The 27,672-nt window shown below is 47.5% G+C and overlaps 1 protein-coding gene across 3 annotated transcripts in view; it reads left to right on the top strand.

Annotated features, from left to right (window-relative positions):
- Nucleotides 1–27,672, top strand: part of TCEA3 (transcription elongation factor A3) — a 36,183-nt gene that overhangs the window by 2,610 nt on the left and 5,901 nt on the right. The window contains exons 2-9 of one of the 3 annotated variants that reach the window (XM_068539142.1): nt 1,249–1,430; nt 2,589–2,651; nt 3,411–3,516; nt 3,997–4,132; nt 11,132–11,194; nt 19,231–19,394; nt 19,566–19,627; nt 22,860–23,009. In XM_068539142.1, coding sequence (XP_068395243.1) covers nt 2,631–2,651; nt 3,411–3,516; nt 3,997–4,132; nt 11,132–11,194; nt 19,231–19,394; nt 19,566–19,627; nt 22,860–23,009 — 702 coding nt within the window. In that variant the 5' untranslated portion in view covers nt 1,249–1,430; nt 2,589–2,630. Of the gene's footprint in view, nt 1–1,248; nt 1,431–2,564; nt 2,652–3,410; nt 3,517–3,996; nt 4,133–11,131; nt 11,195–19,230; nt 19,395–19,565; nt 19,628–22,859; nt 23,010–27,672 lie in introns of all 3 variants that reach the window. The other 2 variants (XM_068539141.1, XM_068539140.1) reach the window with 2 other exon arrangements.

The following is a 27,672-nucleotide window of genomic DNA, read 5'->3' as shown; positions in this document are numbered from 1 at the left end:
CACCTGGACCAGAGATACTGCTGGCTGCGCATCCCATTCGTGCATGCAGAGAGACACAGCTGGCAACATTTGCACAAGGCTTTGTGAGTCCAGCTACAACCCAGGCTCATGGCTGTTCTCCAATATGACCCAGTTATACAGTATGACATGCAGAGGCACACGCCCAGTGGTGAGCTGGAACTGGCTTAACACTGTTGAACTTTCAGGAATTTTGCAAGCCAGTTGTTAAATACAGCCATTATTTTTAACATTAAATTATATGCTTACAATTAAATAAATTATATTAAAACATAGGTCATAAATACTCCAAAATCATCACTTCCTTATTATTTTATTGCATTTTACTGTCATCTATGGTCTGGAAGTTATTTACTTCTGTTATATCAATATGGTTTCGCATCACACATCTCTTCCGAATACCTCCTTCAGGTCAGTCACAGCATATTGGTATCTTGACATTGGCCATGGGAGGAGTCCTGACACCACAGAAATGGGCAAACACTACGAATCAATTTTTTTCCTTTGAGAACTTGTCGTTAAACATTGACCAACATACCACTGCACTTACCCATGTTGATATTTCATGATTGCACACGTCTAGCCAGACCTATGTCCATACCTACCTACATGGTTGTATATTGGGTGGAACCCGAAGGGCCTAAGTTTGAATCCCAGCTCAGTTCCTATTTCTCTTCTCTGAAAATGGGATAATGATTCTGTAAAAATGGGAATAGTAATAGGACCTACTTCATGGGGTCATTGAGAGAGTTAGAAGAGATAATGCATGTAAAATACTTAGAACCGTGTCTAGCAGATAATAAGCCTTTAATTAGTGGTACATGCAGGCCTATGTGCCCACAAGTTCACATGCACACACATCCACAGGTCACACCTTGGAAAACAGACTACGAACCCAAGTTCTAAGGGAGGCTGAGGACTGACAGAGGGCAGCTCTTGGGATGTGGCCCAGGAAGACTGATAGGGAGGGGCTTGGCGGCTGGCAGTGCACAGTGGGACCAGGACTCGGGGCATACAGAACACAGTCAGCTGGTGCTCCCCAGGGAACCTGTCTCAGGACAGGAGGCCGGGGCTGGCTTCTAGGAAGTGGGTGGAAAGAAAGAGAAGGCTGAAATGGGTGAGGGGTTGTTCAGGGCCTGGCAGCCAACAGCTTTTCACATCCGAGTCTCCTTTCTTCCCCTCCCACTCTCCCCTCCTGCCTTCTGCTTTCTGCTTTATTCATTCACTCAGGGAGATGCTCCCTGAGTGATGAGATCAGTATGCTGAAGCCGGAGGTCTCAGAGATTAAACAGTCCTCTTCACCGGAGAGAAAAGAAAGTACATGTCCACGCAAACGCTTGTACATGAACGTTCCCAGCAGCTTTATTTGTAATTGCTGCAAACTGGAAACTACCTAACAGTCCCATTAACAGGTGAATGGATAAACAAATTGTGGTATATACATGCAATGGCAAACAACTCAGAAATAAAAAGGAACTGTGGATCTGTGCAACAATGTGCATGAATCTCAAAATGATTACACTGAGTGAAAGAAGCCAGATGCGAAATTCCATTACAGTCACTTTCTATAAAATCCTTAAAAATGCAAGCTCATCTAGAGGGGTTGGGGGTGCAGCGAGGGATGTATAACAAAGGGGCACAAGGAGAATGTCGGGGATGCTGACTATGTCCTTATCTTTTTTTTTTTTTTTCTAATTTTTATTTATTATTTATTTATTATGTTTATTTTTGGCTGTGTTGGGTCTTCGTTTCTGTGTGAGGGCTGTCTCCAGTTGCGGCGAGTGGGGGCCACTCTTCATCGCGGTGCGCGGGCCTCTCACTATCGCGGCCTCTCTTGTTGCGGAGCAGAGGCTCCAGACGCTCAGGCTCAGTAGTTGTGGCTCACGGGCCCAGCCGCTCCGCGGCATGTGGGATCCTCCCAGACCAGGGCTCGAACCCGTGTCCCCTGCACTGGCAGGCAGATCCTCAACCACTGCGCCACCAGGGAAGCCCTATGTCCTTATCTTGACTGTGGTGATGGCTTCAGGGGGGAATATGTAGGTCAAAACTCATCACATTGTAGCCTACAACATGTGCGTTTTATTGTATGTCAGCTATACCTCTATAAAGCTGTTTAGAAAAAGCCACAGTCCTCAACCTACAGACGTTCCCAGTTGGGAAGTGAAGGGAGGCAGTTACAGACATAAAAGCAGAAGCAATAAGCCATGAAGCAGTTAATTTTAGAGGAAGAGATGGGGAAGGGAAGAGCATGCCCAGTGGAAGGAACAGCAGAACCAATGGCTGGGGGTCAGGGTGAGTGGGTAGGGCTGGACCCTGGCTCAGAGGGGCTTGAACCCAGCTGGGTGGTGGGAGGTGAAGTTAGAGGGCTGGTTTGGGGCAGAAGCTTTTTCTTCTCTCCTCCTTCTGTTCCTTGTCTGTCCTTCGACCACTTGGCTGCCTGTATCCTGTCACTGGAAAAGTCTCCTCCCTACCTCCTGCCACCCTCCTTCCCACTGAGACCACACAACGGTCAGAGAGGGGCCTGGGGCAGACCCCACGGGCCTCAGCCCTCACCTTGTGGCCTCCCACAGGAAGGGGCCCTCGACCTCCTGAAGAAGCTGAACAGCTGGCAGATGTCCATCCAGCTACTCCAGGTGGGTGGGGATGGCCAGTGCCTGGAGTGGAGGGTGACTCTGTGGGGCAGGGAAAGACCCTTTAGGGGGAGCCCTCCAAGGATGGGGTCTGGGAGGAACTTCTGAAGGGAAGGCGGCAGGATGGGATCTTGAGGTACTCTGGGGGTGGGAACCCAGGCCTTTAGATGATGGCAGGGTAGCTTCTAAGCCCTCGGGGCCCTCTGGGTCTGGGGGAAAGACTGACTTGCTTTCCTTGTGTACCCCAATTCCCAAGGCCCTGGGCCTGTGGGATCCAAGAGGCCAGTGACTCAGGGAGAGGGAAAAGCCCCCCATTTTTAGATCCTCCATGTGTTACCCATGTAGCCCCCAAACTTTACCAGAAGCTCTTGGCCCTGAAAAATTAGCACATACCCAAGCTGTAGTAGCCAGAGCTGTGTCTTAAGCTGAAACTTGAACTCAAAGACACCAGGGGGCAGAGAATGGGGAGGAGTCCTGGTCATCAGCCAGACCCACCACCACTGCTCCAGCTTTTCACCAGAGCCACAGTTACCCATCCCTGCAGGGCGCTGGGCCTTGGGCACTGACCTCACTCAGGACAGCAGGTCAGGGCCTCGGTTATAAGGTCAGGGTTATTACCTCAGCCACAGGTCCAGGCTGGGACTCAGGAGAGGCTGGGCCAGGGGAAGGGGGTGATTGAGCTGGGGCAGGTCTTGCCAATTAGGGCAGCCAGTCCAGTGGGTCCTGATTTCCAGACCGGCCACTAACCCTCTCGCTTTGCAGACCACCAGGATTGGAGTTGCCGTGAATGGGGTCCGCAAGCACTGCTCTGACAAGGAGGTGGTGTCCTTGGCCAAAGTCCTCATCAGAAACTGGAAGCAGCTGCTGGGTGAGAGGGGCAGGGTCGCTTGGGCCAAGTTTTCCTCTCAGCACCTGGATGGTCAGTGCCCGGCTTACAACAGGCACTCAGTGTATGGTTGTTGAATGACTTAATAAGTGACAGATGGCCTCTAGTGGGACTGCCAATGCTTGTCTAAACAAGTGGGAGATTTGTAGATGGGTGGGTTTTCCTGTACATGTTCCTATGTATATATATCTGTGTGCTTGGGTGTTTATACATATCTGTATATACACATTGATATGAATATGTGCATAGGTGTGTGCAAAGGTCTTTCTGTCCCCATGTGTCAGCTTCAGTTTGCACACACATGTGCATATTGGATATGCACTTGTTTCTAAACAGGTATTTGTTGGGGGAGGGGGAGGCTATCTCAGTCCCTGACCTTTGCTCCTTCCTCCCCAAGTCCTGGGTTGGGCTGAGACAGAGAGTTAAGGAACAATATCACCATTTTGTTTTTACACTCCCCAGCACCCCCCAAAGGAGAAAAAAGAGAGGAAAGAGTAAAAGCAAAGAAGAAGGAAAAAGGGCTTGACTGTTCAGATTGGAAGCCAGAGACAAGCCTTTCTCCACCAAGGAAAAAACGAGTGGAAGAGCCTAAAGACAGGTATTTTTTCTGGGATGGAGAGAAGGGAGCTGACACTTGTCACATCCTATGGCAACACCTCTGTTTATATAACTTCATTTAATCCTCACACACCAGAAGGTGGTTATTGTTATTATCTCCTACAGTGCCCCCTCTGGGGGTCTTCTTGGCTCAACGAGACAGACTCACAAGACCCAAACAGGCCATCCCTGACACAGGCTTTGCCTAGAAGGATTCAGGGACAGGAGATGCACTGTGCCAGCAGGGTAGCCTCAGGTGTTTCTCATCACCAAGAGTTCTCATAGGGGACCACACAGCGTCCAGAGCTATTCTCTGGCCCACCCAGGTGACATTCTCAGGTGCAGAGAATGAGACCACAATGGGTGGGAACCCCCTGACTTAGAAGCCCCACGTCCTAAATCTTATAACAGTCCCATAGACAAAGTTTCCAGGATCCCAGCAAGGGCAATGACCAGTTACAAGAGCAATGACCACTGCACTCAGGGTAGCCCAAAAGCCGTGGTTTTCCACTAATCATTTATAGTTCTTTCATAACCCTTCCTGTCTAGACACAGTTTACCAATCAGCACTCATTTGCACTAGAAGCAACGCTGCCTAGTAGTACAGCTGACATTCCACCTTTGTCAGGGTTCCAGGTAAATGGGGCTAGGAACTTACTTGTCCACCGAGAAGGAAAAGTGTTTTGTTGGCTCTTTATTCAAATTGCCATTTAGCGATGCGGAAGCTGAAGGTTGGGGAGCAGGGCCTTTCCCAAGGTCACACAGCCATTATGTGACAGAGTGGGATTCCCATCTTTGTCTGTCAGACCCCCAGACCTCTGCTGAGGTCTCAACACCGTGCCCATTCCCCTTTGCCCACCCCAGCCAGGGTCCCCCAAAATGCATGACTTTCTGATAGACCCAAATGCCTTATCCATGACAGTAGATAAAAGCCTTCATGGATGGATTAGTAAATCCTACCTATTCCCTGTGTGACTAGACAGATCACTTAATTCCTTAGGGAGGGGGTCATCTAATAGATAAGGGGGTGAGACTAGATAACACTGAATGGTACCTGATGGTACTAGATAATACAGATAGTATCGTGATATACGGACATTTTTAATGTACATACCTTTTTTGCCAAGTATATCCACTACAAGGAATTCATTTTAAGGAATTAATCAGATTAAACATACAGATGATATGTTCTGTGTGTAACATTTTTCAGCTGACATTACTGAAACATTTTTTCCTCTGAACCCTTTTTGAATGAATGTTTATTATAATTCTATGAAATAAGTGTTTTTGGGAAATGATGCTATAAGGGGAGTGTTTCTTGACCAGGAGGGAGATATACCTCCACCACACTACTCCCATTTTTAGTTGTAAAAATAACTGTGGGGCAGAGGAGATGTGCCATGCTACTCTTCCCGCAATGCACAGAATAGTCCTACACACCAAAGAACCATTTATTATGTTCAAAATGCCAATAGGGCCCCCATGGAGAGAATGGAAGAATATTTAATGACATGGAAAAATATTCACTAAGTATTAAGAGAAGCTGTGTACTATATAGTGTACTATATAGTATGATTCCATGTTTATAAAAATTAAATAAGTGAATTTTATGTACATGCATAGGAAAAAAGACATGAAGGATATACACCAGGATGGTAATAGTGATTATTTCTGGGTGGTAGGATTGAGAGGTTTTTTTCCTTGTTTTCTTTTTTTTTTTTTAAGATGTAATTTTTTTAAGATTCATTTTTATTTATTCATTATTTATTTTTGGCTGCATCGGGTCTTAGCTGCGGTATGCGGGATCTTCGTTGAGGCATGTGGGATCTTTCGTTGCGGTGCTCAGTCTTCATTGCGGTGCGCGGGCTTCTCTCTAGTTGTGGCGTGCGGGTTTTCTCTCTCTAGTTGTGGCGCTCAGGCTCCAGGGCGTGTGGGCTCTGTAGTTTGCGGCATGCGGGCTCTAGTTGAGGCGTGCAAGCTCAGTAGTTGTGGCGCGCAGGCTTAGTTGCCCCGCGGCATGTGGGATCTTAGTTCCCCGACCAGGGATTGAACCCGTGCCCTCTGCATTGTAAGGCAGATTCTTTACCACTGGACCACCAGGGAAGTCCCTCTTCTTCTTTTTGCAAATTTCTGTATTCCTAATATTTTCCCAATAAATATGTACCAATTTTGAAATGAGAAAAAATAATGAAACCATCTTTAAAAAAACAAAAATGTATCTGTGTGATTGTAATTAAGAAGAGCTTCATAGTCTATGTTTTACAATAAAATTTTTTCATCTGTATTGTTTTATTCACAATGATTCTGTATTGCTTTTGAAATCAGAACAACAGTACTTTTAGGGTCTTCCTGGTGGCGCAGTGGTTAAGAATCCGCCTGCCAATGCAGGGGACACAGGTTCGAGCCCTGGTCCTGGAAGATCCCACATGCTGCGGAGCAACTAAGCCCGTGCACCACAACTACTGAGCCTGCGCTCTAGAGCCCACGAGCCACAACTACTGAGCCCATGCACCACAACTACTGAAGCCCGAGCGCCTAGAGCCGGTGCTTTGCAACAAGAGAAGCCACCTCAAAGAGAAGCCCGCGCACCACAACAAAGAATAGCCCCTGCTCGCAGCAACTAGAGAAAGCCCGCATGCAGCAGCGAAGACCCAGTGCAGCCAAAAATAAATAAATAAAATAAATTTTAATAAATAAATAATAAAAAGTAGGAAAAAAATCACTCACATCCCCGCCACCCCACAACAATCACTATTAATATTTTGGTCTATGTTTTTTCTATTTTCTCTTTGTTTTCTATAGTCATCATCAATTTTATAGTCTGCTTTTTAAAATGCAGTACTTGTCAAATGATTCTGTAATCTTTTGTATGTTCTATTGCTTTCATTTTGCTAATTTTGCAATTGTATCCCACTTGGAGAAATCCTGATTGGCATTTAACTTTTCACATGGTGTGTTTGGTTTTCCCAAACGGGTTAGAAGGTTGGCTGCCAGGGATCCTGTGAGCCACCGTGCCCCGCACGGAGTGAGCATTTATTGAATACTGCTAGGGCTGGCTGTACCATTGCAGTCCCCTGTGGAAAATTCATGCTCTGGCTGGTCTGGCCATGTCTGGAGCAACTGTTTGGTTCTGAGCACCTTAGCAAATGAAGCCTCAGGATCTTGTGAGATGTAGTTGAAAGACAGAGGCTGAGGTGACCAAATGGTATATGGGACTAACCTGTGGAATAGCGAGTGTAGACGTCTGGGAACAGATGGCAGCCTGAACACAGGTGTTTCCTTTTGCTCTGTCCCCAAATCCCACTGAATGATCAGCAAAGGGATTTCTTTTAAAGGCCTACAAGGACAATAGGTAATGGCAAGGAGACGGTTGGAAAGCAGAAAGCCAAATTCTGGGCTGAACTTAATCACTTACACACACCCTTAGACTCTGAGACTCAGTATTATGGCCTAAGCGTCATTATCTCACTATATATAAAGTGTATGTGTGTGTGTGTGTGTGTATACATACACATATATATATATCCTTCTAGAATTTTTCCTATGCATTTACCCATGAAATACTTATTGTATTAATAAAATGGAATTAAACTCTATGTTCTATTTTGTAGCATTTTCACATAATATATTTATTTATATCAACAGTGAGTCACATTTTATAAAAAGTTTAGAAAGTCAAACACAAGAAGAAAATAACAAATAACACTGTTAACATTTTGATGTATATCTTTCTCATCTTTTTTAAGAACATATAGAGAGAGAGTTGTATTTTCTTAATAAAATTGGGACCTCACTATGTACTGTGTTGTAACCAGCATTTTACATTTAACAACATCCTGGGGCATTGAATTGTTAATGCCAGCTCACTTTTCACAGCTGGAGCTATGAGATAAAGCTGTCACCATGGCTGAGCAGACAGTGGTCCCCCCACCTTGCTGGGAGAATCTAGTGGGCAGGGGTCCTATTTCAGCTCAGTTGATGAACTTCCTTTCTTTTTAGTTTTCTTAATGACAATTCATTATCATTATTTTTTATATAAACACTATAACCACATTAGTGAAATGTAAAGTAAGAATTAAAAATATTTCTTCACAGTTTGCCACTTCTGACAAATGAAACAGCTTTCATTTTCTTCTCTTCCCTCCCAGTCCTGATCTACTTACATACATAACTTCCCAATTCCTGTAGGCAGAGTCTACAAACTATTACATCCCTGTTCATTTATCTTCCTAGTGTATTCTAGGCATTTTCTCATGTTCCTGAATAGTTTTCATAATGATCATTTGCAAAAACTGCAGAATATTTCTGGTTTGTTCTGAAAGGAAAAGCAATGAGGAAGGGCCAGAAAATGGGGAGTCTCGGGAGATGTGGGGAGAGGCTCACATCTTCCCTCCTTTCTCCCGCTGCAAGAATTTCAGCTTCCGGCTCTGCCTGCACCTGTCCATCCCCATGGGGCACTCGGGGAGGAACCCCGCAGAGGAACTCCCAGGGCCCCGTGTGGGACTGTGAAGGAGGGTCTCTGCCCCTCTCCCTTTCTGCTGCCTCCCCCTGTGTTTAAGCTGGGGCAAAGGTCCAGAGCTGGATGAGTCTGGTCCACAGGATAATTAGAGCTGGCCCCTGAACCTTCCTCACCCACTGTCTCCCGGACCACCTGGAGGATGAGATGGGAGCTGGAAATCCATGCAGGAACCTTGCATAATCTGGAAGACCAGAAATCAGATACCTAGGATTATGGAGTATTGAGGACAGCTTTGTGGTGGGAACTGCTGTAGGGATGTTAATGATCTAAATTCTTCTTCCCAGCCAGCCCCAAGACATAGGTCCTTTTCTTTCCATTTGACAGATGAGGGAACTGATGCTCAGAGAACATGACCTGCCCAGGGGCAGGGCTGGGATTACAAGTCATGTCGTTGCCTCCCTTTTTAGAATGATAAATGTCATATATGTTTGTACGCGTGTAGAAAAAGATTTGGAAGGAAGGACATTAAACCTAACAGTTGTTACCTCTGGGCAGGTTTCTTTTTCCACTTTTTAAAATATTTCTTTACTGTTTGACTTCATAGCATTCAGCAACAAACATTTATAAAGCACCTACTCTGTGCCAGGCACTGTTCTATTCACTTGGGAGAAGTCAGTTGAATATATTAGATTGGGCCTCCCAGAAGCAGACCCTGAGACACGGATTCAAGTGCAAGAGGCTTATTTGGGAAGTGATTTCAGGAAGTGCAGACAGAGGAGTGAGGAAGTGAGAAAGGGAAGGGAAGGGAACTGGCACAGGGTGTGTTCGTGAGCAGGTTACTGCCCTGGGTCACCAGGGCTTAAATCCCGCTGGAGAGCAGTGGAGAACACACCTCAACTGACCCTCTTGAGGGCTGAGGAAGCTGGGGTATTTGCCCACCTATTTCCACGTGTCTGGTTGAGGGCTGCTCCTGGGGCTAACTCCCCAGCACTTCCTGCCCACCGGCCTCCTGGCGCTGGCTGGCACGGAGAACTCCCTGGGTCAGAGGCCCAGGGGATTTTGCAGGAGGAAGCCCTTGGGCCCCAGTGCACTTGGGAGAAGGAGTGCCCAAGGAGTGATGTGGGCCCAGCAGAGACAGCGTTCACCACAGTGAACAAAACCCACCAAATTCTGCTCTTTTGAAATTTACATGAGGGGTGCTCAGACAATGCATAAAATAAGTAAACAAATAGTCTGTTAGAACGTGATACTTGTGCTGGAATTAAAAGGAGAGCTGGGGGACCTCCCTGGTGGCGCAGTGGTTGGGAATCTGCCTGCCAATGCAGGGGACACGGGTTCGAGCCCTGGTCTGGGAAGATCCCACATGCTGCGGAGCAACTGAGCCCAGGTGCCACAACTATTGAGCCTGCGCTCTGGAGCCTGCGAGCCACAACTACTGAGCCCGTGTGCCGCAGCTACTGAAGCTCGCGCGCCTAGAGCCCGTGCTCCGCAACAAGAGAAGCCACCGCAATGAGAAGCCTGCACACTCTAATGAAGTGTAGCCCCTGCTCACTGCAACTGGAGAAAGCCCACGTGCAGCAACAAAGACCCAATGCAGCCATAAATAAATAAATAAATAAAAATTTAAAAATAAAAAGGAGAGCTGGGTAAGTGACCTGGGGAGTTACAATTTACAAGCAGATTAAAATGATAAAACCAAAAAAAGGGGAAAATGCATTCTACTGTATAAAGACTGTAGCTACATGTATTTTGGAAAATGGGGGGAAACTTTTCCCTTCTAATCCCATCACCCTGATATAACCATGGTTAGCATTTGGATGTATTTTCTTTTCATCTTTTCCCCTCCTAAGCATTACTTTTCTTGCCTGACTTCAGACACAGTATGCATCTAAATTTGGGCCCTGCTTTTTTCTTTTTCTTTTTGGCCGCACTGTGTGGCATGTGAAACTTCCCCAACCTGGGATTGAACCTGTGCCCCGCTGCTGCGGAAGCACAGAGTCTTAACCACTAGACCACCAGCAAAGTCCTGTATCCTGCTTTTTCACTTGCCGTTTTAAACCCAGCTCTTCTAGCTCCAAGGCCCACATGCTTCTCTCCTCCTCTTAAGGTGCCCACAGGAGAGTCTGAAGCTGATCTTCTCCAGCTCCTCATGAGATTTGACAATCCCAGGAATTCCAATCCATCGATTCCAGCTAGCCAAGGCCTGCCTGACAGCAAGGAGGAAGGGCCTGCTGAGAATTAGTTATTAATAATTAGTAACACATGACATAACACATGTAACATATCTGACACGTATTAGGTGCTTGGCAGATCTTGGTTTCCTTCCCTCGTATTACTTCATTTGGTGGAGGGTAGGTGAGGGTGACCAGCCAGCACCCCCTGGAGCTCTCCCTCCCAGGCAGCTGTGGCCCAGATGGACTTCGTCATCCTCAGCGCAGCAGGCCTGGCTCCAGGATGCCTTCTCTCCGGCCTCTGAGCTCTCTAGACCAGTACTCATGCTAGCCTACGAGAGTATGTCATCTCCAGTTTCTTTTCTTTCAGGGGAGACTCTGTGGACTCCAAGTCTTCGGCCACCTCCTCTCCAAAAAGACCATCGATGGAAAGGTAAAGGGAGCCATGGACTTCTCCACCCCAGCAGTCCCGTTCAGCGTGTGTGTCTCTCTCTGTTTTACTGGAGGAAGCCCGAGGCAGGGGAGAGGAGGAAACGTCATCTCTTACGTTGCCTCTGATTCCTAAGACCGCACAGTAAGACTGGGTGGGCCTCTGAATCAGAGGTGTGGCTCCTTCACTGGGGTGGCTGACCAATCACTATTGCCCCATCACTGTTTGGGGAACATTCTCAAGGTCAAGTTGAACCCAGTGAGAACGGGTCTTGAGAGGCTGTAACTGGGCTGGGATCTCTGGGTTTGGGCAGAACTGGTTAGGGTATCTACCCTAAATCATCAAGTCACTCATTCATCAAATGTTTATTGAGGGCCTACTATGTGCCAAGAACTGTTCTTGGTGCCGAGGATATAGCAGTGAACAAAAGAAACAAAAATCCCCACAGGCATGAGGCCTATTTTCTCATGGGGGAGACAGGAAATACATATGATAAGTAAATCACACGATGGTTCAAAAGGTGATAAATGCTATGGAAAACAATAGGGCAGAGTGAGGGGGTTTGGGAAGGATGGTCACTGCAGTGGTCAGGAGAGCCCTCGTTGAGGAGGTGACCTTTGAGCAAAAACGTGAAAGAAATGAAAGGAGTTAGCCTGGCAGACATCGGGGTCATTCCAAGTGCTTGGAAGTGGGAGTGTGCCTGGCAGGGTCAAGGGGCAGTGAGGTGGCCAGTGGGTCTGGAGTGAATAAGTGAGGTGGGGAGTTGGAAGATGGAGTGAAACAGGAGCCCCTGGAGGGTGCTGAGCGTGGAAATTCTATGACCGAATTTATCGGGATCCCTCTAGCTGCTGTGCTAGGTTGTTAGGGCCAGGGGCAGAAGCAGATAGACCAGCTGGGAGACTGTTTCCATAATTCAGGCAAGATATGATGGTGGCTTGGATCAGAGTGGCAGCAGTGGAGGTGGGGAGAAGTGGGGGACCCCGGGTATATTCTGAAGGGAGAGCTGTCAGGATTTTCTGATGGATTGGATGTGGGGTACGAGAGAAGAATACGTGTCAGGATGACTCCAGGACTTTTCACCTGAGTGTCTGCAAGGATGGCGTTGCCGTGGATTGGTATGGGGAGGACTCTGTGTACATCAGGCTTGAGGTGGGAGATCAAGGGTTCAGGTTTGGATATGTTGGATTTAGGGGTGTATAAATCATTCAGGTGAAGAAGTTGAATAGGCAATAGCTTAAACGAGGCTGGAATTCAGGAAGAAATCCTGGGCTGGAAATATAAATTTCAGTCATTAATGTGTAGATAGCATTTGAAGCCACAAACCTGGATGAGATCACCAAGGAGAGATTGTGGATCGAGAGAGGAGTATGAACTGTCGTCCAGGAGGGAGGTCAGAGGTCAGAGCAGGAGAAGCAGGGCGAGGGGAGGAAGTGGCTTAAAGGTCTATCAAGGCAAATGATTAAGGTCCAGGGGCCATACTGGATGCTGGGGTGACCAGAGGGAGTGGTAAGGGTGCTGGCTTCTAGGGGAGTGTGTGTGGGAGCTGCCCAGTTACGTTAGGCCTAACGCACCAGTCAGACTGACATTGGAAAGAAAAGAAGAGGCGCAAATATTAGGTCGTTTAAGGTTTCATGAAGATAAAACAGGCCCCGATGTTGATGGTGCTGCTGTGTTGCGTAACCCAACCCTGGCAGCCGAGTGCCAGCTCCAGCCATTGAGTGGAGGCTCTCTGGAGTGCTGCTTGGAGAGCGAATCTGAGGCTGCATCCTACGTCAGAAGAAAGGAGTTTTGTAGTCAGTTAGCAACGTCTGCCATGGGTGAGGCCTAGGAATTGAGGCTCCAGCATCATCCTGGTTCTAAAGCAGCCTCTTCCTGGCTTGCAGACCTTCTCGCTGTGACTGCACATGACAGAGAGAGGGAGCTTTCAGGCTGTGATCTCTCTTCTTCTTATAAGGGCATTAATCCCATCATGGGGCCCCACCCTTATGACCTCATCTAAACCAAATTATCTCTCAGAGGCCCCACCTCCAAATACTATCACACTGGCAGTTAGGGCTTCAACATATGAATTTGGGGGAGACACAAACCTCTGGTCTGTAATATAATGTAATAATGGGAGGGAGGAGAAGAGCACTACTGGAATTTAGTAGGCAGGGGCCAGAGATGCTAAATGTCCCAGATGTGAAGGACAGCCCTGCATAAAGAAGGACTGTCCTATCTGAAAATGAAGCACTGACCACTAACCCATTTCTGGGTTCAATGTTATAATAAATACATTTGGCATTTGTGTAAGGATTTATACCTTCAGGCTCCTCTCCTTACTTTGCCTTGTGGCCTGGAAGTCTCTTGGCACCCTTCCCATAATGCATTCTTTCTCTGAAGGTCAGTCAAGCAGAGTATGTTTGGCCTTCCAGTAGTTGTGCCATTTCTTGCTGGTTCAGTATTGGGGGTGGGCAACCCAAAGGAAGAGAAACAAGTCTTGTGAATTCACTTTATCCACTACCCAGACTGTTTCCTGCACTCTCTACCTCTCTATTTTATCTTTCTCATTCATTCATTTATTCAGCAAGCATATTTGTTGAGCACCTTCTTGCAAACTCAACACCCTCCAGGGGTCAAGGGCATGTTTACACACTGGGTGACTAGTGGAGAGTGCCTACCCGTCTGAAGGGGATACCCACTACCCAGACCCAGCTGGTTGATGCTTTATGGGAATGCTGGCCCAGAGTGCCATGCCTTCCAATTTTTTAAGGAAAGCTGGCCAATTAGATTTTCATAAGAAACGCCCAATTTTATATGTTGGCAACATATTCAGATTTTTCTAAGACACAGTAGGGCAAACAAAACACATCTGTAGCCAACCAGTTTGTGGCCTCTAAAGCCAGGCAAAGATACAAACTCATGATCTCTGCCTTCACACAGCTAATCACTAGTGTGGAGGCAGACACCAAAAAATGCTTGTTTTTCGAAGATATAACGTGTAATGGGAACACAGTATCTCAACATGACTGGAGAAGTCAAAGGAGACTTCAGGGAAGAGAGAGTATTTGTGCTGAGAAGTGAAAGATGAATTGCCTGGTAGACAAGCCAATTGAGGGCATCCCAGGCAGAGGGAATGGCACATGCAGAGGTGTGGCAGTATGAGTGAGCATGGTGCTTGGAGAACTGTAGCTGGAGTACCAGGGGGCAGACCACAAAGGCCACCACTGTGACAGAGAATAAGGTTGCACTTTGCCAGCTGCCCTTAGGACCATTTGTCTTAATCGGTTGACTTTTGTTTTCACCTGAGCAGTTTCCGCAGGCTTGGTGGTGCAGTAACCAAAATGCCCTCGAGGTGGCGCATAGGAGCAGCAAGACGGGCCTCCAGGTGCCTCTGCTCAGTCCTGGGGCAGGAGGATTTTTTAAGAACTTGGTGATGTCAGACCACAGGCTGGTGCTGGCACTGGCACATCCGGGGAGCAGAAGGAAGCTGCTGACACATCCAACACCCCCACCCCCGCCCCCGCCGATGATGCCCTCTCTGCAACTTGGCGCAGTTCCCAATCATGTGCATTGAAAGCAAAATGAGCGTGGCTGCCTGATATGCCGTCCAGACACGAATCCCAGCCAGCCAGCCAGCTCCTAGCCAAGAGGAGGGACTAAGGCTGGAAGCGCCTTGCCAGGAAGGTGGGGGGGAAAATGCAGCAGGCAGCCCAGCCTAGTCCAGGTAAGGGGACTCTGGAAAACTCTCCGCTTTTTAGGGACACAGTGAGATGTGTTGAAAAGAATTTGGAAGGCAGACAGAGCTAGATGTGTGGTCTGACTCTGCCATTTGCAAGTTGGATAACCTTGAGAGAGTCAGTTCAACTCTCTGAGCCTCAGTCTATTGAACTGTAAGATGGGGATAACTATGACCCCACCTCTCAAGGTCACTGTGAGGATCAAATGAGATAACGAAATGCTTAGCACCATCCCTAACCCAAATGAGTACTCAATAGATGCATAATGCTTAGTAATAATACTCACACTTAATGTGGCAATCTCTGTAAATAGTCTGTGTCTGGAACTCTCTTAGGTGCTTTAATCTTCTAAGCAACTCTATAATGTGGGTACTATTGTTTTCTCCATTTACATGTGGGAAAACTGAGGCATCTAGAGGTTAAGGAACTGACCCAAGGTCAAATGGCTACAAGGTGGTGGTGTCAGACACTGAACCTGGGAGTTTGGCTCTGGAGCCTGGGTTCTTAATAAATATACCACCGCAGTGTAGCTGTCCCCAAAATGACAACTGTTGTTAATGTTTCTTACTATTATGCCTCCTTCCAAGCAGTGTGCTACTGACTCCTGGTGGTTCCCCATTGGTGAGTGCTAGACATTGAGGGTGTGGTGATGGGCACACAGGTCAGTGAAGGGCAGCACCAGGAAGAATCTGGGGCTCCATCCCAGCTGTAGGAGATAGGTTGGCCCAGGTTGTGGGAGTTGACAGATGCTGGCTCAGAGGGAGATCCCTCTCTTAAGCCTAGAGAAGTGGGGCAGCTGGTTTTCCAAAGAGGACCTGCCCCTGCCCATTTCAGCTCTGTCTAGACCCCTGGATGTGCCTTTCATCTCTTTGTGGCCAACTCCCTCAATTCCTCATCTATTCATTCATTTGACAAAGATTTATCATGTGTCTACCTAGAGCCTTATCACAGGTGCTGGAAGACAATGGTGAACCAGCTGATGGGGTCCTCATACTCTGGAACCTGTAATCTGGAGATGGAGGCAGACAGTGTTTATAAACACATAAACAAGTTAATTTTAGACTTGGATAAGTGCTGTGAATGAAAGAAATCAGGTCATGTGCTAGAGAGTTACAGGGCAGGACAGTCGGCTTGGCTGGGGTGGTCAGGGAAGGCCTCGCTGAGGATGTGACATTTGAGCTGAGACCTGCCTGGTGGGAAAGCACCAGTCATCAGTTGTAGGAAAAGCTGGAGGAGGAAGAGCTTTCCAGGAGGAGGGACCAGCCAGTGCAAAGGCACTGTGGTGGGAGTGATAGGTGTATTTAAGAAACAGAAAGCAGCAGTGCAGTGGGGGACTTCAGTGAACTGTGAGGGGAGTGGGGCATGAGATTAGGTCAGAAGAAGGGGCAGGGGCCAGATGTAGAGGGGAGGGTAGGAGGCCATGATGAGGAGTTTGACTTTAAGCTGAAAATGATTGGAAGCTCTTAGAGGGTCAGAAGCAGGGGAGCGATGGGATCAGGACCCCCCCAGGCTGCTGTGTGGCAAATAGATTGTAAGGAGGGCAAGAGGAGACCAGCTTTGGGGCTATTGTGGCTGTGCAGGTGAGAGCCCAGGGGCCGAGACCAGGGTTGGGTGCAGGGGGATTCATTTTGGTCGCAGGCAGCCCTTAGACTTTAGAGTTTATACCCTTCCCAGCCTTCCCGCACCCACACCTTTACTCCCGCTGAAATCTGACTACAGGAGAGAGCTGGCTGGATCTCAGCTTCCCTATCCCTCCCTGTGCTCTGCTGCCAGGCAACCCAGTTGTCAGACAGAGCTGGGTAGAATCCAGGGTAAATTAATCTAGAAGAGTAAAGTTCAAACTGCATTAAAAAAATAAAAGCTAGGGAATCCCTTTGGACAAAATTTTTGGGAATTCAAAATGTAAACCTTGGGAGTTCCCTGGCGGTCCAGTGGTTAGGACTTGGTGCTTTCACTGCCCTGGGTCTGGGTTCAATCTCAGGTTGGGGAACTATGAAAAAAAACCCATAAACCTTAAAAGGGCAGAGCCTTCCCTCCTCAGACCACCCCGCTCCTGTGGCAGCACTGAGACACCTTTGAGGAACCTCAAGGCTCCAGAGAACACAAAACTCTCAGTGGTCCAAGGGTATCTATGGTGACAGAGGGGATCCAAGGTTAGGGCAAATAGCACAAGTTGGGGGATGAGGAGGCGGACGGCAGAATTCACACTGATCAGTGTTCAGCAAGTTGTCGGATGGGATTCTCTTGTAACCCCAGGTTTTTAACACTGGGAAGCTTGAGCTACTCAGCCAGCCTCACTCCCAGACACAATTTCTTGGGCTTGACTTTTCAGAAGCCCAGCATCATCTTCACTAGTATTAAGTACGTTCATATTGCTGTACAACCATCACCGCCGTCCATCTCCAGAACTTTTTCATCATCTGAAACTGAAACTCTATACTCATTAAATAATAACTCCCCATTCTCCCCTCCCCCAGCCCCATTCTACTCTATGAATCTGACTGCTCTAGGTACTTCATATTAGTGGACGCTTACAATATTTGTCCTTTTGTATCTGGCTTACTTCACTTATCATAATGTCTTCAAAGTTGTAGCATGTTTCAGAATTTCATTCCTTTTATAGCTGAATAATATTCCATTGTGTTATATACCACATTTTATTCATACATTCATCTACTGATGGACACTTGGGTTGCTTCCACCTTTTGCTGGCGGCTTCTTGAGAACAGGAAGACAGGAAGCTTCCGGTCTGAGCCATCAGCACAGAGGGACCACTCATGATTGTCAAATGTTAGCAAACAAAAAAAGTGTTTCTCATGACAAAAGTATCAATAGATATATTCTTTATAGAAGACTTAGAAAATATGTATAAGTGAAAGAAGAAACTGAAAATCTCCTATAATCCCATCTCAGAGAGATAATTGCTATTAACATGGGGTTATGGTCTGAATATGTGTGGTCCCTCAAAATTCATATGTTAAAGCCCCAACCCCCAATATGACTGTATTTGGAGATACGGCCTTTACGGAGGTAATTAAGGTTAAATGAGGTCATGAGGGTGGAACCCTGATCCAATAGGATTAGCATCTTTATAAGAGACACCTTGAGAGCTCACTTGTTCTCTCTCCACCACGTGAGGGCTTAACAAGAAAGAGGCTGTCTACAAGCCAGGAAGAGAGCTCTCACCAGAAACCAAATAAACCGACACCTTGATCTTGGACTTTGCAGTCTCTAGAATTGTGAGAAATGAATTTCTGTTAGGTCATGCAGTCTATAGTACTTTGTTACGGCAGCCCGAGCTAAGACACGTGGTTATCCTTCCAGTTCATATATATTTGTGGTCTTTTAAGCCAAAACCATAATGGGATCATTCTTAGACAGTGTATCATAGGAGTTAAGAGCATAGACACTGGAATCAGATAGATCTAGGTTCAAATCTTAGCATTGTAACTTTAGGCAGATCTCAGTAGTGTAACTCTGTTTCCTCATCTGCAAACGGGGATGATTACAGTACCTACTTCCAAGGACTGCTGTGAGGATCAAATTAGAAAATGCTCCTAAAGTGCCTGGCACAGTTCCTGGCACATGGTTAAAGACAATTCTCTTAAGTGGTGGTAAATTCATTATTCACTGGACTGTAGTGAGGGAACTTTTCTGGTTTGTCTGCTTTATCCCTTGTTCTTAGCACAGTACCTGGAAAATAGGTGCCTAATATTTACTGAATGAGTGAATAGATGGTTCTATGAGAGCAGATAGAGAGAGCAGCTAGCATGGTGCCTGGTGGATGACAGAGTTATTGGCATCGTTACACTTTCTGTAACCTCTCAGTAGAGCACAGTGTTTGGCTCAGTGCCTGGGTACCAGAGTTCACCCTCTTGGGTTTCAATTCTGGTTCTACTGATTTCCAGATATGTGACCTGTCATATTATTTTGAATGCATCTCTCTCTCTAAAATGCACTTTAAAATATAACTCTAAAATGGGGCTACGTATAGTACAGACCTCACGGGGTTGTTAGGAGGATTAAATGAGATGATCCATGTCAAGTGCCTAAAATAGTACCTTCCGGATTTCCCTGGCCATCCAGTGGTTAAGACTGCACACTTCCAATGCAGGGGACGCGGGTTCGATCCCTGGCTGGGGAAATAAGGTCCCACACGCCGCACAGCCAAAAAAAATACATATATATATATATAGTACTTTCCTCATATGGTTTTTATGAGGATTAAAGGAGATCATCCATAAAAACATCTAGAATGGTGCTCAGTAAATGCTTTATTCACTTAATGTCAAAATGTCTATTACTGATTGTCATCCTCAGATCAAACAGCGGCAAATCGAAAGCAGAGACTCCCAGAACACCCAGCAGCCCCTCGAGCCCCACCTTTGCCCCCTCTGTCTGCCTTCTGGCGCCCTGCTATCTCACGGGGGACTCTGTCCGGGACAAGTGTGTGGAGATGCTCTCCGCGGCCCTGAAGGCGGACGGTGAGAGGGCCTGGGCCAGGGACGGGGGAGGGAGGGCTTCCCAAGGTCAGGGAGAGGTGGTCTTTCTCAGCACCCTGAAAGTGCTACAGGATGTTAGAGTCCCCTGTCCAAGCAGGCCTCACTGCCAACGTCATCTCCAGCTGATGCCTGTGTTTCCCGAATCTCTTTTAGACGATTACAAGGACTATGGGGTCAACTGTGACAAGATGGCATCAGAAATCGAAGACCATATCCTTGAGCTGTGCCAGGGCTGTGGGTGCCTGAACTGTCCAGAGACAGGTCTCCCAAGTACAAGGGATCCAGGACAGTGAGTGGGCAGTGGAAAGACTCAGGCATAGGCCCCTGCTCCGCCCCTGAACCTGAGTTCTTAATTCTAGCTAACATCTATTAAGTTTGGCACCTGCCGGCCTTTTGATAAGCTCTTTACAAGCAGTACATCATTTCACGTTGAGAACAATCCCACAAGGTAGGTTCCCTGTGGGATTAATCCCATTTTACAGATGAGGTAACTGAGGCTCAGAGCAGCTAAGTTACATGCCCAAACTCATACAGTTAATAGTAGTGGCAGAGTTGGGATGATTTGAACCCAGAAAATGTGACTGTAGAACCTGAGGGCTCAGACAGGGCTTTTTTTTTTTTAAGATTTTTTTTTTTTTTTGATGTGGACCATTTTTTGAAGTCTTTGTTGAATTTGTTACAATATTGCTTCTGTTTTATGTTTTGGTTTTTGGCCATGAGGCATGTGGGATCTTAGCTCCCCAACCAGGGATCGAACCTGCATCCCCTACACTGGAAGGCGAAGTCTTAACCACTGGACCTCCAGGGAAGTCCCCAGGCTGTGTCTTGACGTGCCTGGGTTGTGACATTGTCAATGAGTCGAGACAGAGAGAGAGGACAGCATTCCTTGCGCTCAGCCCTTCCCTCTCTTCCTCCTCTGAAGATAACAGCTCCCATGTTTGACCCCCTAATATGTACCAGGCACTGTGTCCTGGGCAATTGACACTTCCTACCTCTGTTAATACTTGCAATAATCTCTGTGAGGCAGGGGCTATTGTTCCCATTTTACAGATGAGGAAACTGAGGCTCAGGAACTACTGGATATCAAAGCTGAACTGAAAACCTTGGTCTTTGGATTCCATGTCCTGAGTTCTTCCTTTATGTGCCATGCTTCCACTGTCTGAAAGCAGCCTTGTCTAGACAGAGGAAGTGACTACCATGTGATACGGCCGATTGCACCAGAAGATTTTTTTTTTTTTTTTTGGTTGCACCACACAGCATTCAGGGATCTTAGTTCCCTGACCAGGTATCGAACCCCGGGCCCCCTGCAGTGGTAGCGTGGAGTCCTAACCACTGGACCACCGGGGAATTCCCAAGATTTCTGTCTTGGAGGGGGAATCCCTCCACACTTTGCCCCACTGAATGAATGCATGGAATTCCTTTTACTGGAGACAAAGCTTTGCATATCAAGAAGGTATGGAGGGTGGGAACAGAATCCCCAGGGAACAGGGGTCTGAGTGTCCCATTAAGACCCTTTTCTGGCCTTCCAGGCTCTACCTAGGGGCTCAGCTGGGGTTGGGAAGGTACAGGGGCCGATCTCAGAAAACAAACTTCCTGCTTCCATCTCCTGCCTGAGAACCACCCTATTATCTTTCAACATATCTGGGAGTTTCCCTCCACCATCATTTAGTTATTAACCAGCACTTCTTGAGCTAATCTAGCACCTCTCCAAGTACATGTTCATAATTTCCAATTAATTCAGTAACACAGAACATGAGGTATCAGAACTCTCAGGAGCTTCATCTTTGTTTTCTCCCAAACAGTTGTCCCTCCAAGCAGGTCCCTCCACCTTCAAGCCCAGTTAGAGACAAAGGTGGGTGATCCAGTCCATAGTTCCACTGCTGGCCTTCCCTCCTCTGAACGACCCTCTTCTGAAGGAAAGGAAATCAAAGCTGCACCAACCCTTTAGCTCTTTGTTCTTAGGTGGTGGGAGGTCAGGGGAAGGATAAGTTTGGGGGCTTGAAAGCTCTATGTCCTAAAAAAGATCTGACCTCTTTGCAGCGACCCTGGACTAACATGGCAGCCGTGGGGCTCACATGTGCTCGTCTGGGGGGGTAGGGGCCTATGATCCCTAGGTCTGCACTCCACCTCATCCCCCTCTGTGACCTCAGGAAATGGAGGCAGACTCAGGAAGAGGCTGATGAAAGGATTACCAGCCCTGCTGTCCCCACATATCAAGCAGATCCCCACCTCCAAGAATCTCAAACACAGATTTTTAAACAAATATTTTGGCTTTCAAATGCATTAGGGCATATTCTTTCTTTTCACATTTGTATTGTACAAACAACAATCAAGGAAAACATAAATAATACCACCTTCCCTCCCACCACTTCGAGAAAGCCAGCTGTGTCCATTTTCCCACATTCCCCACGTTCTCTTTCTTGTATATGGTTTTTCCCAGCAAAGGCTTCATCTTCCTGATTCTTCTTAGCTTAGGAGACCAAGGAAATGTGGCTTTGTTCCCTGAGGTCCTCCAGAGGATGGAGAAGGGAGGAGGGGGTAGGAGGCCTGTCTGGGATGCAGTGTCTGGACAGATAACTCACTGTGGTCGGTGGCCAGGGGCGACTTCCTGCCGGGTGAGTGGAGAGAGGATTACCGTTAGGAGGGGGTCTGGCTTCCAGCCCTGACTCTGCCGGGAATGTGCCCTGTGACCTTGAGCAAGGGCCTGCACCCTTTCTAAGCCTCGGCTTCCTCATCTATTAATGAGCGAAGTAACTCTGACCAGCAATTCCCAAAGTGGGTTCCGCGATAGGTATTCCCAGAGAAAAGGGAGGAGGGGCAGGCAGGTGGGTCTATGCTCTAATATTTTGGGAACACCAGAGTAAACAAAACTCAACGATTTCTTTATTGCAATACTGCCTAGAGCCTTAGACACGTGGCCCCTAATCTTATGTTTTCCTCTGACGGCTGGACTTACAACCTCCAGAGGCCCTTTCAAACTAGAGGTTATCGTCATCACTATCATCTTAGCCCCTAAATGTTGAGCACTTGACATGCCCCAGACACCACGCTAGCGCCTCATGCAGCTTAGCTCACGGAATCCTCGTAACGGCCTTTTATTTATAAATAAGGAAGCCGAGGCACAAAGAGGTCATGGGACTCACCTGAGGTCACACAAGAGGCTTAGACAAACCCAGGCTGCCCATTCCTGGGGTCCCTGCCACCACAGTGCTTGAGATGACCTGCTGTCACCTTGGAGGCTATTTCCTTTCCTTGATATGTGGCTGACCCCAAATGCCCAAGTGAGACCCCCTACTTGGGGAGTCAGAGGCCACAAAGGTGCCTGACCCCTTGTAAAAGTCCAAGGAAAGGAAGAGGTGGCCTTGCAGCTCCTCGGGCTTCAGGGACAGGCTCCCCGTCCTTCTGTGCTCCTCTGCGAGTGGCTGGCCCTTGACTGTGTCACATATCTACCAGGAGCTCAAGAGCACAGATATGAAGTACCGGAACCGCGTGCGCAGCCGAATCAGCAACCTCAAGGACCCCAGGAACCCCGGCCTGAGGCGGAACGTGCTCAGCGGGGCCATCTCCTCTGGGCTCATTGCCAAGATGACGGCAGAGGTGAGGGTCGGGGCCGGGACCTCTGCGTGGTGGGACAAGGGGCCGGGCCCCTCCAGCCTTGCCCAAGTCTGAGAGGCACTGGCTTGTAACTCAGTGATGAACCAGGGGCTTCCCTAGCCGGACCATCTAAGACTCCCCATCCCTCAGGGCCCCTGGACCATCAGGACAGTGAACACAGCTACCATGTCTTCAGCACTGTGCTAATCGCTTTGGTGTGTTGGCCAATTCTAGCTTCACACCACCTGAGACAGAAATGTTTATCATCTCCATCTTATAGGTGAGGATACTGAGGCTCAGAGGACTTAAGTGATCTGCCCGTGCACACAGCTAGAAAAGGTCGATGCCAGGAGCCAAGCTGTCTGGCCCCAGAGCACCCTCTCCTCCCTGCCTTGTGATCTGCCTCCCTCTTCTGCCTCGTTCAGCCCTATATCCCATTACTCAGCTCTGGGCCGAAGCCAGAATCGGAGTCCCCGACTCCATGGAGCACAGCCCAAAGCGCGGGGACAGACATGTATACAAATACATATAATACAGAGGTGATGGCTGCCATGACAGAGCCACCATGGGAACTTACAGGAGGGAAGGATTGACCCAGCTTGAAGGGATCAGTAAGGGAAGGTAAAGGGAACAAGCCTGTTTGAGGAAGTATGTGCAGTGGTTAGAAGCTCGGGGCCTGCGCCGAACTGCCCGGGTTTGACTTCTGCCTGTGCCACTTAGCTGTGTGATCTTAGACCAGCCACTTAACCTCTTTGTGTCTCAGTTTTCTCATCCATAAAGTGGAAGTAATAACAGCTATCCCATGAAGGACTGAATGAGTTAACACATGTGAAGTGTTTAGAAGGTTAAGGCAAGCAAAGCCCTCCCAGGAATTAGTATATGTTAGGCCCATTCACTGGCCATTTCATCACAGTGCTATCAAAGAGGAAATATTATCCCCATTTTGTGGATGAGAAAACTGAGGCCACCCTCAACTCATAAGTGATGATGAGGATTTGATCCCAGATCTGTTTATTTCAGAGTCTCTATCTTGGAAAGACCTTTGTGCACCCTCAGGTATGAGTGGCTCTTTGCTGCCAGAGCTAACTCAGTGGATTCCCCGCAAGCACGTGGCAATGGCACTGCTAAAGCGCTACTAAATCCAAGCGGCCCAGAGAAGGGGAGGGGAAATGCACTGACATCCTGGAGTCTGGGTGTGCCTTGGGGTGTCTGGGAACCCTCTGAAACTATTGTCAAGAGTGTGCCTCTGTGTGTTTATGGTGTGCACGATGTGTATGTATGTGTGGTTTGTGTGATGTAGTGTATGTGTGTGTGGTGTCTGTGGTGTATGCAGGTGTGTGGTGTGTGTGTTATGTAATGTGTATGTGTACATTTTTCTGAGAAGAGGGTTTGCTGCTTTCCTCAAATACCCAAAATTTTACAAAGAGCCCTGGCTTTAGGATAAAATGGGGAACTTGGCACAGGTGGACAGGGGTATCTTTTGGCTTAATCTAAAATATATGCTCTTTTTAGGCAAATAACAACATATACCCAGAGTTACAAATTGCAACTTGGCTTAACAGAGTATTATCCTTCCCTGTGAGGTGAAGCTGCGACTTTGATGGGAACCCAGCCTGCATTTCCTTCTCTCTGTCCCTCACTCTGTGGCTCTGGGGTCCCTCTGCTTCTCTTTGTGTGTGTGTCGTGGGAATGCTATCAAGAGACTGTCTTACAGGCAGTTCCAGAAACATTGGGAAACCAGGCCCCGGAGAACCAAGAGCAAGGTGTAGGCACAGGTGTGAGCCAAACCCAGCAAGTTCCCAGAAGCTGGAGGCCAGAACAGAGCTGGGTGACTGAATTAGGACAAAGACAGGCCCCAGAAGTCTCAGCAAAGGAACCGGCCAAGTCTGGCCCCATCCAAGGACTATTCAGTAGAACAGGGCAAGAGAATTGGGTGATCAACCCAGGCCCAAGAAGAGGCTGACCAGGCCAAGGGCAGCAAGCCAGGACTGCATCATACGCTCCACAGGGACTGCCAGTGCCAGCCGCTGAGGAGCCCCCTGCCCGCAACCCAGGCAACGGAGGCCCAGGAGCCCTCCTTCCTGGGGTCAACTTTTGCTCTAGGCAGGAAGTTTTTATACGAGATAGAGGATCGGACTTCCCTGGTGGTCCAGTGGTTAAGACTCCGTGCTCCCAATGCAGGGGGCGCAAGTTCGATCCCTGGTCAGGGAACTAGATCCCGCATGCTGCAACTAAAAGATCCCACATGTCGCAGCCAAATAAATAAATAAATAAAATTCTTTAAAAAAAAAAAGAAAATATAGGACCATTTTTGCTCCAGGAAGAAACATAACAGGGACTTCCCTGGTGGTCCAGTGGTAAAGAATCCGCCTTCCAATGCAGGGGGTGCAGGTTCGATCCCTGGTCAGGGAACTAAGATTCCACATGCTGCAGAGCAGCTAAGCCCATGCGCCACAACTACTGAGCTCGCATTCCACAACTAGAGAGAAGCCCGCGCACCACAACTAGAGAGGAGCCCACGCACCACAACGAGTGCAAGATCCCACGTGCCGCAACGAAGATCCCGTGTGCCACAACGGAGACCCGACACAGCCAAATAAATAAATATTTAAAAAAAGAAAAAAGAAAAATAACAGCTTGGGGTTGGGCTGCCTGCTATGCTGTGGCTCAGAGGCCAGGGGCTCCCGTCAGGCAGAGCCTGGGGCAGCTGATGCCTGTGTGAGTGAGTGGACATCCCTCTCTGCCTCCTGTGTCTCCCTAACTCCCTTTTTATGTCTCTTTCCTGGTCCACCTGATTCCCTCATTCTTCCTCCTTCTCTCTTTTTCTCTCAAACCCAGATGATTCAAAGAATGGGGCAGGTTCTGAGATACCCATTAGAGCTGTTGAGTGGACATACTGGCAGCCCACAAGGAGAGAGTTTTTTTTTTTTTTTTTAAGGAGAGGGGTTTTGTTCCCAGCGTCAAAGCCAGTGCCTGGTGTATCATAAGTACTCAACAAATATTTAGCAAATTCACATTGTACATGACGTGAAGATCCAGTGTCATCTCTACACTTATTTTCCTCATTTTCGACCTTATTTTCTATATTACTGTACTGACCCCATGTGTCTTTGATGCTGCCTCCTAAATGAGGCAGGAAGAGATAGGTAAATGGATTGGTAAGTGGATAGAGTTTTCCTGATCTCTATTTCTTTTTTCTTTTTTTTTTTTTTTAATTGAAGCATAGTCGATTTCCTGTTCTCTATTTCTTAGCTGGCACAGTCTGACCCACAGCCACATCTCCCACACTCCTCACCTTGACCCATACTGAGTACCCTTCCCCAAACATGTTATTCTTGTCCTCTGATCTCTGGCATCTATTATTCTCTTGTGCCATCCCCCTCAGGAAGTCCTGCTTATCTTTCAAGACTGGGGAAGGTGTCTGCTTCTTTAATGAGCCTCCCTGCCCCCAGGCAGTTAGCCACCATATGGGCTTTCCCTACACTTTGTATACCTTTGCTTTAGTACCTCCTACACTATCTTGCAATCTTGTTCAAATGCTTGGCTGTTCTACTAGATTAGCATTACCTGGGGACAGGAACCAAATCAGGTCTGATTCCTTAGGGCTTAGAGGCAGTGGTGGGCTGGAGCCAGCTCCTACCAGCTCAAGAGAGATGATTATGTGTAGCTCTTCCCAACTCTGCATTCAGTTGTATCACATAGTAGCTTGAAAATGGCCATGGTGGGAGTGTTTACACCATGGAAATCGTAAATGCTACAAATTAGCCACCCCTGCAGCCAAAGGCATTCAAGAAATTGACATCCAATACATTTTGAATGAATAAATGTATTATGCTCTGGAAAGTCCCCCAACATTAAAGTTAGCTGCTTTTTGCTTATATGGCCTGGGGTTGACTTGTTTTTGTATATACCCCTGCCATTGGTTAGGACCTAGTCCTTGAATTTGACACAGTAGGACATTCGTGTGTACTAGGATAACTTGGGGGCACTAATAAAAATGCATATTCCTGGACCTGCCCTTAGAGTTTTAGATTCATAGGAATCTGCATTTTGTCAAGAAACCCAAGTGGTTATAATGTAGCAGTCAGCATACTAAATTCGTTTGACCTTTGTACCAACTCTGTTCTACACAGTTTAAGGGGTCATGCCAGATGGCAATAATTAAAATGTTTAGCCAGTGCCAAATCCTCTTTTAAAAAAAAAAAGTTTTTTTGTTTTTTTTTTTTTTGACCATGCCTCGTGGCTTGCGGGATCTTAGTTCCCTGATCCGGGATTGAACCCAGGCCGCAGCAGTGAAAGCACTGAATCCTAACCAGTAGACCACCAGGGAACTCCCCAAATCTTCTTTTAACATTAGCTTCGGGACTTCCCCAGCGGTCCAGTGGCTGGGACTTTGCCTTCCAGTGCAAGGGGTGCGTGTTCCATCCCTGGCTGGGGAGCTGGGATCCCCCATGCCTCTCGGCCGAAAAACCAAAGCATAGAAGCGGAGGCAGTGTTGTGACAGATTGAATAAAGACTTTAGAAATGGTCCACCTCAAAAAAAATCTTAAAAAGGAAAAAAGTTAGCTTCAGCCATCTTCTTCCCCCCAAACCAACACTAACTAGAGCTCTCTCCGGTTTGAGTGTCTCCCTCTCTGCTCTCTTCTGGAAGAAGTTCAAGGCAAGT

Source organism: Eschrichtius robustus, chromosome 3 (assembly GCF_028021215.1).
Source record: "Eschrichtius robustus isolate mEscRob2 chromosome 3, mEscRob2.pri, whole genome shotgun sequence".
NCBI classification, from domain to species: domain Eukaryota; kingdom Metazoa; phylum Chordata; class Mammalia; order Artiodactyla; family Eschrichtiidae; genus Eschrichtius; species Eschrichtius robustus.
Note: the sequence above shows the minus strand (reverse complement) of the source record. Positions and strands in the feature narration are given on the sequence as shown.